The sequence below is a fragment of the Phycodurus eques genome, chromosome 20 (assembly GCF_024500275.1).
Source record: "Phycodurus eques isolate BA_2022a chromosome 20, UOR_Pequ_1.1, whole genome shotgun sequence".
Classification (NCBI taxonomy): Eukaryota; Metazoa; Chordata; class Actinopteri; order Syngnathiformes; family Syngnathidae; genus Phycodurus; species Phycodurus eques.
Genome location: NC_084544.1, coordinates 4040330 through 4053037, shown reverse-complemented (window position 1 = coordinate 4053037; position 12708 = coordinate 4040330). Strand labels below are relative to the sequence as shown.

Here is a 12708-nt window from a genome sequence, read left to right as displayed (position 1 = left end):
TGCACAGTTTAACAAAAAGGGGAAATGAATCATCTAAATTGTAAAAAATAAAAATAAATAAGAAAAAATAATTATGTTTGTGTGACATTGTGTTGTGTAACTGACAAAATCGTCCACGTGTTGTCAAGGTTTTATTCAACAGCGGTCTTTCGTCTGTACAGTGACCCCCGAAAATACAAAGCTAAAAAACAACAACAAAAATTAAACATACAAACTTGAATTGCTTTTTTTCTTTTTTAAAAAAATGAGAGAAAAGAAAGGAGAAAAATGAGAGTATTAAGGTGGCATGGGCGCCCTTAAGGGAACCCGAGGCGGTGCGACTGGCGGCCTGGGCGGCATGAGAGGCGCTCTCTGGAAGCCGAATGGAGGCGGGCGCGGCGGGGCGGCGCCGTAGCCCGGTGGGGGCATAGGAGGGGGCGGTGGTCCTCTCATACCGGGCGGCACGGGATGACCTGAAGCGGGAGCGAGGGGGACAATGTGGGGAAAAAAAAGACGACAGCGAGGAGGAGGCAGGTTTTTTTTTTGCACGTACCCATGGGTGGTCCGTAGGGGGCTCGCGGCGGCATTCCCATGGGCGGCGGCATCCCGGGAGGGAGCGGCGCACGGGCTTGACTGGAGCCCGGGGGCGCAGGAGGCGGGGGCACCATGCCGGGAGGTGCCGGAGGGGGCATGGGCATTTGAGGCATACCTGAGGGACACAAAAAGTGAAATTGGAAAGAATATTTTTTCCCCCCCCCCACACATTGCGAAGAGAAGACTCGGAAAGAGAGAGCGCCTCGGCGGTCATCGGCACGGCGTCTCCGTGGAAACACACACCCGCATGCATGGAGCCGGGAGGGAAGGGCGGCGGCCCGGGAGGGTGCCCGCCCGCCTGGTGGTTGTGATGCATGGCCATGCCGGGCGGCATGGACGGCATGGATCCCGGCGGCGGCATCGGGGGGAAGACGCCGGGCGGCGGCATCCCGCCCGGCATGGGCATGCCCGGGCCCATGGACGTCAGCACGGGCGGCGGCACGGCCTGCGGCGGCGGCGCGTCGGCGAACAGCTGGTGGGGCCGGTCGGCCTGCGACAGCGGGTTCTGAGCGGCCAGCAGCCGCTCGGCGGCCGAGCCGTGCCGCTCGCCCTTGGAGTCCTTCTTGAAGGCGTAGGACACGGTGATGGGCCGGTTGCACAGGTACTGGCCGTTCATGGCCTCGATGGCGGCGTCCGACGCGTCGAAGCTGGCGAAGTTGATGAAGGCGTAGCCCTTGGAGTTGCCCGTGTCGGGGTCGCGCATGATCTTGGGCGTCTGCAGGATGACCCCGAAGGCGCTGAAGGTGTCGTACAGCAGCTTCTCGTCGATCTCCGAGTCCAGGTTGCCGATGAAGATGTTGGCGCCCACGTCCAGGTTCTTGTTGTGCGCCGACGCCTTGTTGACGCGGATGGGCTTGCCGTACAGTTTAATCATGTTCATGATTTTGATGGCGTAGTCGGCGTCTTCTTCGCTCAGGAACTCCACGAAGCCGTATCCTAAAACAAAACAATGCACAGTATTGCATCATATAAGCGAATGTCAAGAAGAAAAAAAACAAATAGGTGACTTTTGAAAAGCTAATTGCAAATAGGCAGGGGTTCAACGTAATATCTAATCGTACCAACACATTTGTTCGATATTTATGCAGACCTTGGTGTTGGCCCGTCACCCTGTCTTTGGGCATGTGCGTGTTGACGACAGGGCCGGCCTGCAGGAAAAGCTCCCATAGTAACGGCTCGGACACTTTCTCATCCAAGCCGCCCACATACACTGTGGCATCTGTTAAAAAAAAAAAAAAAAAAAAATTTTAAATACAAATCATAAATACACACAAATTAATATACAGACTTAATGTAAAAACAAAAACCTTTACTCAACATCTGTTAGGCAAACTATTCCCGTTTGGCAAACGACACATACTGTACCTCGCTCTGATTTAATTTATAAACAAACGTTTGTGCACAGTAACCCCCCCACTCACTCACTCACTCACACACACACTGTGGTAGTTACATTACAGATTGTCCCTCTTTCATTGCCGTACTTCATTCAAGAGCGCAATAACAAATTATCTGAAGAAATGAAACTATAAACAATGAACACCCTAAGCATTAAGTAAAGCAAACGCTAAAAACAACTTACTATTACGAACCTACAAAAATGATTGATGATAAGAAGCTTGAGGAATGAAATGAGTAAAAGTTACTCTGGTATATAACAACGAAAAACGTTTGGGCTGAATTGACCCTCCTCCTTCGCCGTACTTCATTCACAGGCTTCCTCGTTAGCTAACTAGCCTGCAAGGCTAACCATTTCCGCTAGTACGTAGTTAGTCATTTACGTAAAAAGAATAAGCATCGAGGCCAATTATAACTTCCGAAACTAAAACAACAATAATTATATATACTTTTATTGGACATTACATCGGTTAAAGTTAAAGTATTAGCGGCGAGCGGAGCTAATGATTACGGCATGTGCTTGTTAGCCCCGATAAAGTCGCAAAAGAAGCAACCAGAAGAGGGCAACAGAATAGACGAAACGGCGTTAAAGCAAGCCACATATGGTTAAAGTATCTTTGAATGTAGATAGATCGCAAAGGCGTGATTTCATTACCTTGATTTCGTTCGGAAATTGGTCCCGCTGCCATGTTGAATGAACAACGGTGGGGGGATGCCACTTGGAGAGAGCCCCGCCTCTTCCGTTACGTATGCGGAAGTGTAATACTTTGTTAAAAGAGTCGGTAAACACGTTTTCTCTTCTTGTTCCCATTACAAAATGTGTAATTTTATTTGATTTAAAATTATTTTTTTGTGACCCCTGGTATTTTCCTCCGTATTTCTTTGTTCTTTACACGTTGTACTGTATGTTCTATTATTGTTCAAGTTGTATAATTGAATGAAGATAAAAAAATAATTTTTTTTTCTCTTCTGACGATCTCAACTTCATATATTTTCACATTTGTTTCTTATTTGTTATAAATAATATTTAATAATCCTCCAGGCTCTATGCTGGCCATTTGTGTCCAGCTCGCTTCCTGTTTTTAAACCAGTTTAACTGTTTTACATGACATTTAAAAGAAAGCGAGGGAGCCCATTTGTAAATGTGTGTCATTGTGTATTTTATTATATATAAATCTAATAAATGTATAAACACTGAATACAAAAATGCGCATACAAAATACACACAATGATGACCTTGAGAAATCCTTTGCAAAATAACCAATACTGTTCGGTTAAAAGCCATAATAGAAACATCATGCACCAAAGGCAAAATATATAGTACCTATAAGAAGTCTACACACCCATGCTCAATTGCCAGATTTTGTGATATCAAAAAATGAGACCAAGATAAATCATTTCAAAACTTAAACGGGAGTCAGCACACACCTGCCCTCGTTTTAAGTGCCTCTGATTAACCGCAAATAAAGTTCAGATGTTCCAGTTGGCTTTTCCTGACATTTTCTCGCAGTCTTCCGGTACAAGCCGTGGTTCGCAGCAGTGTGTAGAACTTTTTATTTGCACTGTAGGTTTTGATACAAGAACAAAAGCTCTAATAAAATAAAAAGAAATGAGATAGAAATGGCTTACGTAACATATCTCCTGCTTATATTAACATACTGTATTCCGTATGTGAGACAATAAAATCATCCAATAGTTAAAGTGGAAGGCAAGGCCGGGCGTATGAATGGGAGCAATATTCCAGCTGCCTAATGGAGTGAGCATTACATCACGTGAGCGGTCTATTGTTCACCGTTTAAACCCTTTTCTGCACAAACTAAAATGACTGTAGGGATTAAACAGCCTCCGAGTGGTCGCAGGGATGATTAAATCTAAATCCTCATCTAATGTTGTGTACCACAAGAGGGAAACGACTTAAGTAAGTACGCATGCTACCAATTTACTCCGTTGCGTCGACGTTCCGTGGTTTGCCTACGCAAACATTTATTCTTTTGACACGCAGAAGACATACAGTTCAAATTAGCAGGGACAAATATATAGATAACATCACATTTGCAGCATGAAAGAAATAAGGTCCTATTTGTACCACAGACGTTTGGACTGCTCCTCGTCCTTCGATACTGCAGTGAAAACGTACATTGCGATTCATGTCAGGCGAAAGTTGAGTTCATCCAACCAAAATAACAGCCAGCTTCATTTGGGCAAAAGTAGTGCCTTGCCACCACCTCAGTGCCAAGGAACTATGTTTAAGTGTATTGAGTAGCTGCAGCTAGACAAAAGTAGTGCTTCGCTGCCTGTTTCGGTGATAAGGAACTATGTTGCGGTGAGTTGAGGTGCTTCATTTAGAAAACAAAGGGGTACTTTGCCACAATCTCTACGGAGGGGGCAGGTCCCCATCCCCCACTTTACGCTCGTCATTTTAAACTCCACTTTGACTTGACGCGCATTGTAAACTGTAACATTGTTCGCAATTATTCTAGAAGAAACGTCTCCCCTCCCCCGGAATCGATGCCTCGGCAACATGTTTGAATGGGCTTTTACATTCGCCGACGAAAGGCGGCGGCGGTACGAGACGAGACCGAAAAAAAAAAAAAGGTCAACTCCAGCCAGCTGGTTCGAAAATTGTGACGGAAACAAACGCTGTTAGGCACCAAAAGGTAGCGAGCGATTACTTATGGCTTGCTTCCTGGCTGGATGTGATTCAGTACGAATTCTCACGTGGTGTTACCCGAGCGATCTTTTAGTGCGAGGGCAGCGTGGCGGCGTTGGCGGCGCTCAGCTGCCCCACGGCCAACATCAGGATGTCCTTCTTCTCCTTGTAGAAGCGCAGCTCGCGGCCGGCCAGCCGCGCCTCCTCCAGCTCGCGCTCGGTGGCCGCCAGCTCGGCGGAGACGGTGCTCGCCACGCTCTGCTCGCGGTTCACCCAGTCGGCCGCCATCTGCGTGCGCATGTCGTCGTCGAGGGCCCGGTGCGAGTAGTGGGCCAGCACTTCCTGTGAGACGGATTCAAAAAAAAGACAAAAACTGCAGTTCAGTTCCAACGTTCAATTACAGCGGGGATTTTTAATTAGATCTTGTCAATTCCTTTTCACATTTCCCAGCTCTGATTTGCCACCCTAAACGGACCACGGAGAGGCGTGTCATGTGAGAAGCGACGTAATGGTGTGGCGAAAAACCCTCAAAGCCGCAACGGCGCCATTACGGCGTGACAATTGAAAGCATCTGCGCCGATTCCAGCGGCTTCGGCCGGGCATACGCTACGCTGGCTACCTGGCGGGAGCACTGGCGCTCCCTCATGGCTTTCAGGCTTCCGTTCCAGTGGAGGAGCTGGAAGACGGTCATCAGCTCCTGCAGGAGAAAGACACACACGGCTGTCTTTTACGAGGTGCAAATCTGCAAGTGAACGCATCACACTCTTAACATCGTAGCCCCGGGCTTTCCTCTTTCGGACGCCTTGCCGGTCGGTCACGCACCTGAAATTCCAGCATCGATTTTCCTTTGTTGGATTCCAGCATGAAGCGGAACGCCCCGATTCCCGTGTTCGGGTTGTCGGCTTCCTCCCGGTTTCCCTGTGAGAAACGCACTGTTATTTGGATGTACAGAACAGCTGAACTTGATTTGGCGCGCCTACGTGACCTCACGCTGTGTTTTGCGTAAAATGTCCCGCGTGCCTTCGGCTGACATCCGCAGTCGCCGACTTACGTTGAAGGAAGCCAAGGCCTCGCTGACGCTCTTCTCGATGAAGTCGTCGGTGATGCGGCGGGACGGGTGTTCGTTGAAAACCGAGTTCATCAGGGCGATCTTGGCGGCGCTGCGTCGGGCCTCGGCCTTGGTGGGACAGAACTGTAAAAAAAATCAAATTTAAAAAAAAAAAAAAAAAAGAAAGAATAACAAAATAGAAGGAGAGGAATTTGTGCGTGCTTGCTTATGAAACACGAGAGTTGAGCACAGGCGGCGTACTTGGAAACTTCCGAAGCAGCTGCCCCCCGGGAGGCTCACGTAGCAGATGTACGGCGGGCTGCTGGACGCCACCATCTCGTACACCACCAGCGCTCCGTTGCGCAGGTCGGCGCCGCGGCTCAGCTTCATCTGCCAGAACTCCTGCAAGGCCTCCACCACGTTCACTGAAATCAACAACAAAAACACGCCAGGGAGAAGCGTCGTGAGCACACGTGTAAAAGTAGAAATCCAGATTCAACTCCTTTCCTTGACTAAAAGTCAACTTCCTTCCCACTACTGTAAATCATGAGGGCGTGGAGCAGGAGCAGGAGCAGGCACATCTCCAGATGATCATAAAAGTATGCGAAAGTCAGCAAAAAAAGTTTTTGGGTCCGGCAGGATGATACGATAGCGCTGTCAGAAGTGACTAATGTTGCCTTAGCGGCGGCGCTGCCAACGTGGGCGGTCCGCTTCCTTTTTGGATCCAGCAGCGAGCACTTGGCTGGGAGGCGTCGCAGGGTTCACACCGTCAATCGCCATGATGATGATTATGATGATAATCCATCTCCCGGTTACTGTTATTATTTGGATTCATCAGTAGTCGAAGCGCTACATTGGATCGCGGTCACTGGAGACTTCTTTCGGTGCCCCTGCAGTGATGATGCAATGCAGTTCCACACACAGCGCCAAGCACAGCAGTTAACGCGTGAAGCTGAAATAATGTATAAAATCCCAAAAAACACATACCATGCAAACACGACGACACAGCGATGTACCAATACAGAATCGCAGTGCACGCTTTTCGCCTCTTCAGTCAAACGAAAGGGCACGACTATGATGCAGTGCAGCGATATGAAATGAAAATATACATCGTTGCTTCTGTAAGAGCATTATTTTTGATAGGCGCATAGTTTTATGTAGTTCTAAGTGACAGCAGAAGCTTATTGATCTTTAATGTAATCCCTGTTTAAGATTTAGTAGTTAATCCTATCATGAATCGGAACACATGTTACACACTGACTTGAAAATGGACCTCAAATGAGCAAAGTCTTTTTCAGAATAAATGCATAATATTACAAGAATAAAGATGTATTTCTGAAATTCCTTTGTTGAACTGTGACTTTAAAGTCATAATATTACGACTTCATCCTCGGAAGATTTGTACTTTTTATCTCGACAAAATCCATATTTGTTCTCGTACAAAACTAAACTTTCTTCTCGTAACATGACAATTTTTAAAAATATTATTATATAGACAAAACAAATTGCTAGTCTTGTATAAAGTCGCTGAAAGTAGTAAAAGCACCAGACATTAGCAATCAATCTTGAAAAATGCTTTATTATTTCATTTTATATCTAGCCTTAAGTAGAGTTTTATAATTAGTAAAGTGCATTTTTTTTCTTCTTTTTTTGCTGGTACTTACAGGCAGTTAGTGGTACACATTGTAATGTTGTTTCATTGTGGTTCGGATTTTGAGGAGGGGGGGGGGGATTGGTGCTTTGAACACTTTTTTTTTTTTTTTTTTTTTTACTGTACCCCAAAAGTTTGAGAACCCCCAAAAGTGTGTTCAAGGCGTATAAAAGTGCTTACCTCTACCGTAGCCCTGCGTGTGTTTGGCGAAGCTGCGGACCACCGCCTCCACCGCCTCCTTCAGCACCGCCGGGTTCCCCGGGTTAGCGTGGCCGGCGGCGGGGAGACCCAGGCCGGCTCCACCTCCTCCCCCACCCCCGTACAGACTGTGGAGCTGGAGCGGCGGCGGCGGCGGCGGAGGCCCCGAGCAGGCAGCCAGCGACGGCGGCGAGGGCAACAGCGGAGGGATGGGCACCGTCACCCCGGGCCGGAGAGACGAAGAGGCGGCGGAGGAGGAGGAGGAGCGCAGCGTCCCGCCGACGGTCGGCCCCGAACCGAAGCCGATGCCCGGTTGGAGCCGCTGAGGGCGGATATGGACCGGGAGAACGTGAGATTCCATCGTCCAAGACGCGACGTTGGAGCCGGGTCCGGTTGGAGTCGGTACCGAGCAAGACGACGGTCGGTTGTGGCTTAAAAAAATGAAAAAAATTAAAGGAATTTTGGCTGGGTTTTGTCCGCATGGAGACCTGAACTGTACTTGTCTGTTGTTCTGCTCTGCATCCTGCCTGCCTGTACTGCTCGTCGAGCTGCCTTCAGTGACACCTCGTAAAACACACCACCGCCGCAAACAGACATCACACAAGAGATGTTTTCCTATAAATTCCACACAACAAAACTTTGCGTCACATATCTGCTACATCATTATTTACATTATTGTTTACATTACATATTTCTTTAGCGAAAAAAATATTGAGTTGTTGAGAAGTGCTCATCTTTTCGCTTTTCTGTGAGGCCTGAAGGCATCACTGGAAAGTACGAAATATTAGGCCAAGAAATTTGAGCCTCCTCTTGTTCTTTCCAGTCTGGCCTACAAGTCACAACTCTACACACAGATGCAGCATGTTTTCATTTAACACTTTTATCCCAATGTGACAACGAAAGATGAAGATAATGGCGACCAACCTTTGAGATTCGGGACCACCAACTTTGTGATGGAAAAAACAGGAGGGAACGGGACGTGGACCCCGACATACCCCCCCCCCCCCCCCCCCCCCCCCCGCCCCACATGTCTTGGATAAATGTTCATTCTTTCTGTGGTCTGGTAGGAGGCCAGAGGAGGAAAGATGGAACATTGTTTTGAAGAGATCCACATTGCGATCGAGATGATGTCAATGCACGTCTGGTTCCACTATAGCTTCCATTTTCGCGATGTTTTGAAAATTCCGCCCCCCAACGATAGTTTGATATAGCAACATGACATTTGGTAGGGAGGTCCATCATGAGTAGACCAACAAAAAAGTCTTAAGAGGCCATGCCTGAAAAGAGACACAAAATCTGCCATTTTGGTTGAAGTGGCCACTTTGGGTTTCTTTTGGAGTCCATTTCTCGGGGAAAATTCCGCCCTCGAAGACAGTTTGACTTAGCGGCATGAAATTGAATTGCAATGTCTATCATGAGTTGACGCACGCAAAAAAAAGTCTGAAAAAGTAATGCCCAAAAAGACTCAGCAAGTCTGACGTTTTGGTTTAAAGCCGCCGTTTTCGGTCCAGCAGACAGTGAACAGTTCTTCTTCTTCTTCACACACAAAAAAAAAAAAACAGTTTAAGTTCTTATCAGGCTGTTTATTTCCACTCCCAGTTGAAGTTTACTGTCAAAGTCCACACGAAACAAAGAATTACACTTTGTGTCGTCAAAACAAGCACATAACCATGCCTTGGGAATTTCTGCTAACAAAAAGCATCGATAGTCACGACATTATCACCCTTTTAGCAAGGGAGATTAAAACACAAATGGTGCAGCACAATGTAGACAGACAACATAACCATACTAACACTGGAAGAGAATAAGGGGTTTCGAAAAAATCTTAGCGTTTCGGTTGCAAAGGTACGTCTGTGCTTCTGGTAGTGGTTTTCAGACGTGTTGAAGTCCCCCAAAAGGCGATTCATTGGTCAAAAAGAGGAATATAATATCCCTCAACCATTGTAAGCTTTACCAAGGGGAACAACATTGGAAGCTACTTAGCAGCATATAAAGCACAGCAAACGACGCAATAAAAGAACTCATATATTGGATAATGTCTCACAAAGCACAGCGCACATAATTTAATTCTGTTGTGGACATTAAATTATGTGTTTTCGATCATTTGAAGACATCGACAAAAGGACTCACGGCAATGCCGGACAAGCTGTGGCGCAAAAAAAAAAATCCAACGGGGCTCCACATTCCCACAATTGCCAACATCTGGCTTCCATCAAGGCCTTCGGAGCACAAAGAGGGATTTATCGCCGGAGGTTTTATTCACGAGCACATGTGGGGCCCCCCCCGGCGTTGTAAAGAAAAAAAAAAAAATAATAATTTCAATTGACAGTGATTGACAGTGACTTTTTTGTTTGTTTGTTTACAAGGAGCCATAAAGATAAAGCGGAGAGGACACCTGGCAAGCAAAGGTAGGTGGTTTACGTCCACATCCTCCTGTTGTTGGACCAATTAAATGTATCTTCTATCACACATTATATGGTTAAGGAATGAAACCCAAACCGTAGTAAGACATACAAGAAAATACATTGTAACATTTTTATTAGTATTACAGGGTTTGTCATTACAACATTGTCACTGTAAAATTTAAAAATGACTCATCGCAATAATAGCTGTTTTATTATTAGTTGTGGTGGTGGTGGTAGTTTATACAGCAGTAACAAGAGCATTACCAGTTCCCACACTTTTTTTTTTTTCTTCATTATAACTTTTGATTATAACCGCCCACCCCAAAATGTAACGGTTATAAAAATATATTTGAATAAAAATGGCACTGGGACTAAATAAAGCCCAAATGAACCAAAACCACAAAAGACACTATCGGGGAAATGATGTAATGTGTTTGCCAGGAAGCTGATGTGTCAGGACCAAATGTACTGCCCTCTGCGTCATCATTCACCTAGAAGTCATCGTTTTATTTAATCAGCATGATAAGAAACCCACGCACGCCCGCCCGCGCGCACAAATGGACTTTGGTTCACTTTGGCCAAGTGGCACTCGGAGCAGCAAGGGTCACGAAAACGTTTTGTCAGCGCCGCATAACGTCCAATCGGATATCTTTATTTCGTCCAATCGCAATCAGGAGCGCCCTCGGCTGCCCCCCCCTCAGGGGCTATAAGAAGGGTCCCAACCTGCCAAGGAGCCACCATCACCCGGTCCAACTCCTCCTGTGCTACAGGTGAGTCTCACGCCGCTTGTGTCGTCAACAAGATTGTTTTCCTTGCTACAATTCCAAATTATTCTCACTAAATGTCAAATCTATTACTTTTGTTCTCTGGATGGAAATCCAGCAATATGTTGCGCAGGTTAAGACTACAGTAAATCTCACAGATATTTGCACATCTTAAATTAAGATGACCATAAATCTCACAAAACTTGCAAGATTAAAATAGGACCTCGCGAGCGTCGCGCGGGTTAAACTAAGACTAATGTAGATCCGACCTAAGCCTCCATGTGAATTAAAGTAAGACTACCATAAATCTCCTCAAAATGGTGCAGGTTAAAATAAAGACTATGGTAAATGTGACAAAAGTTGCAAAGGTTCGAACGAGACTATCATATAACTCTCACAAAGGTGCCACATCTTAAAAAAAAAAAAAATCATAGAAATTGGAATAAGATTACTGTAAATCCCCCCCCAAAAGTTGCAGAGGTTCAAACAAAACTTAAAAATCCCACAAAAAAATGTGCATCTTAAAAAGACGACACAAATTCGCACCATGAACCTCACATAACGCGTGCCAGTTAAAATAATGCAGAAGTTGAAGATGACCATAAATCGCCCTCAAGTTGGGCAAGATAGAATAAATGACCGTAAATGTCACAAAAGGTACACGGGGTAAAAGAATTCCATCATAAATCCAGCCATCAATTTTCCCGACCAGAAACCTCAATAACTCAAGTTTTGTTTTCTCGATTTCCAAGGTCTTTTCCAATCTGCAACCATGAAGGTCCTCATCGCCGCCTTTGTTGTGATCGCGCTGGCTCAAGGTAGAGCAACATTTCCGCGCAAATACCAATGTCTTCATTTTAAGAGTGCAAAACAACATTCGCTAAAAAAAAGATGTCGCGCACGCAGGGAGCCTTGCCCAGGACACAGTCGACCTGGAAACGCTCAGCCAGAAATTCGAAGACATCAAGAACCAAATGACCGCTCAGCTGAACAGGCTCATCAACACCCAGGACCTGAGCACCCAGGCTCAGTGAGTACAACACAAAAAATGTTATACTACAGTGAAGCGCATGTTGTTATTCCACAACCAAAGGTGAAAATCCAGGACAGCTTCCAAGGACGTTCACTTCTGAGCCTTTCTGTGATTCCTCCAGTCTATTTGTTGCTACCTGCTGATGACATTCTAAGTTCAGTGGCCTTGTCCCTCTTTTGTTTGAAGCCTCGCAAATGTCCTTATTTTGTAGATATGTTCCACAAAAATAACAAGGGATACTGGACTATGCCAGTTGTTGGTTGTTTTTGGAGAGCCCCGCTGATGTCACCTGCCTTGCAGGGCCTTCCTGGAGGAGCAGAAGAAACAGTTTGAGCCCATGCTGGCCAACATCCAGCAGCAGCTGAGAACCGCCGCCACCAGCGTGCACGAGCAGATCGAGCCCATGACCACCAACTTCCAGTCCCAGATGGAGCCCGTGATGCAGAAGTTCCAGGAGCAGATGGAGGCCATCCTCGAGCAGGTGACCCAGCAGGCCAAGGCCCTGACCAACTAAAGGCCAGGTAGACCGAAGAAGAAGAAGAAGAAGAAGAAAAAAAAAAAGCCATCTTCTCCCATCGTGGACTGACTTCCTTTTGGACTCCGCATGTGTTTCTGTACCTTTGTGACATGGATGATTTCATCACCAAAACCAAAGCGCAATAAAATCTTGAAACACACCAACGTTCCGTTTTTGTCCAGGTTGTTTACTCACCTGCGGATGGGGTGTGGCGTCAATTACGGTGGAGGCTTTTAGTTACACACATTTTTTACAACAAAAATAGATTTGTGTAATTTATTTCACCAATAAAAACTCACGTGGACAGCGTTAAATGCTTAACCCCCTTGAATGCTGTTGCCCAAAATTAAAAGCCTCCCTCAAATAAATGCCTCCTTTTTACTATCTGAAAAAAACTAGGTCGTCGATTTGTGTGCGTTTTTTTGTGTTTTTTTTTTCACCATTCAAAATGGATGCTTGGCGAGTTGTCCG

At 46.1% G+C, this 12708-nt stretch overlaps 3 protein-coding genes across 4 annotated transcripts; 1 reads left to right on the top strand and 2 right to left on the bottom strand.

Moving 5' to 3' along the window:
- Position 1: 1 nt before the first annotated feature.
- sf3b4 (splicing factor 3b, subunit 4) lies at positions 2–2707 on the bottom strand. Its single transcript, XM_061665004.1, has 5 exons — positions 2627–2707; positions 1664–1792; positions 817–1509; positions 533–688; positions 2–452 (listed from the first exon to the last, which is right to left on the bottom strand). The coding sequence occupies exons 1-5, from the start codon at positions 2658–2660 to the stop codon at positions 277–279; spliced, it is 1188 nt and encodes a 395-aa protein (XP_061520988.1). The 5' UTR covers positions 2661–2707; the 3' UTR covers positions 2–276.
- Positions 2708–3131: 424 nt separating this feature from the next.
- lix1l (limb and CNS expressed 1 like) lies at positions 3132–8493 on the bottom strand. 2 transcript variants are annotated; one of them, XM_061665544.1, is made up of 7 exons: positions 8443–8493; positions 7501–8133; positions 5931–6094; positions 5673–5813; positions 5444–5539; positions 5241–5318; positions 3132–4963 (listed from the first exon to the last, which is right to left on the bottom strand). In XM_061665544.1, the coding sequence occupies exons 2-7, from the start codon at positions 7877–7879 to the stop codon at positions 4712–4714; spliced, it is 1110 nt and encodes a 369-aa protein (XP_061521528.1). In that variant the 5' UTR covers positions 7880–8133; positions 8443–8493; the 3' UTR covers positions 3132–4711. The 2 variants fall into 2 exon arrangements, with proteins under 2 accessions (XP_061521528.1, XP_061521529.1); XM_061665545.1 differs by lacking the exon at positions 8443–8493 and having other exon boundaries at positions 7501–8219.
- A 1412-nt stretch (positions 8494–9905) lies between these two features.
- On the top strand, positions 9906–12397 carry LOC133396106 (type-4 ice-structuring protein LS-12-like). The gene is made up of 5 exons (XM_061665582.1): positions 9906–9926; positions 10598–10693; positions 11440–11505; positions 11594–11717; positions 12021–12397. The coding sequence occupies exons 3-5, from the start codon at positions 11460–11462 to the stop codon at positions 12232–12234; spliced, it is 384 nt and encodes a 127-aa protein (XP_061521566.1). The 5' UTR covers positions 9906–9926; positions 10598–10693; positions 11440–11459; the 3' UTR covers positions 12235–12397.
- The last annotated feature ends 311 nt before the right edge of the window (positions 12398–12708 follow it).

Coding starts and splice junctions, on each gene's coding strand:
- sf3b4 (XM_061665004.1), bottom strand. CDS start 2,660: ATGGCAGCGGGACCAATTTCCGAACGAAATCAAG. Junction 1,510..1,663: donor GGTGACGGGCCAACACCAAG/GTCTGCATAAAT, acceptor GTTTTGTTTTAG/GATACGGCTTCGTGGAGTTC. Junction 453..532: donor CCCCTACGGACCACCCATGG/GTACGTGCAAAA, acceptor CTCCCGCTTCAG/GTCATCCCGTGCCGCCCGGT.
- lix1l (XM_061665544.1), bottom strand. CDS start 7,879: ATGGAATCTCACGTTCTCCCGGTCCATATCCGCCCTCAGCGGCTCCAA. Junction 6,095..7,500: donor CACGCAGGGCTACGGTAGAG/GTAAGCACTTTT, acceptor TGTTGATTTCAG/TGAACGTGGTGGAGGCCTTG. Junction 5,814..5,930: donor GCTGCTTCGGAAGTTTCCAA/GTACGCCGCCTG, acceptor TTTTTTTTACAG/TTCTGTCCCACCAAGGCCGA.
- LOC133396106 (XM_061665582.1), top strand. CDS start 11,460: ATGAAGGTCCTCATCGCCGCCTTTGTTGTGATCGCGCTGGCTCAAG. Junction 11,506..11,593: donor TGTGATCGCGCTGGCTCAAG/GTAGAGCAACAT, acceptor TCGCGCACGCAG/GGAGCCTTGCCCAGGACACA. Junction 11,718..12,020: donor GACCTGAGCACCCAGGCTCA/GTGAGTACAACA, acceptor CCTGCCTTGCAG/GGCCTTCCTGGAGGAGCAGA.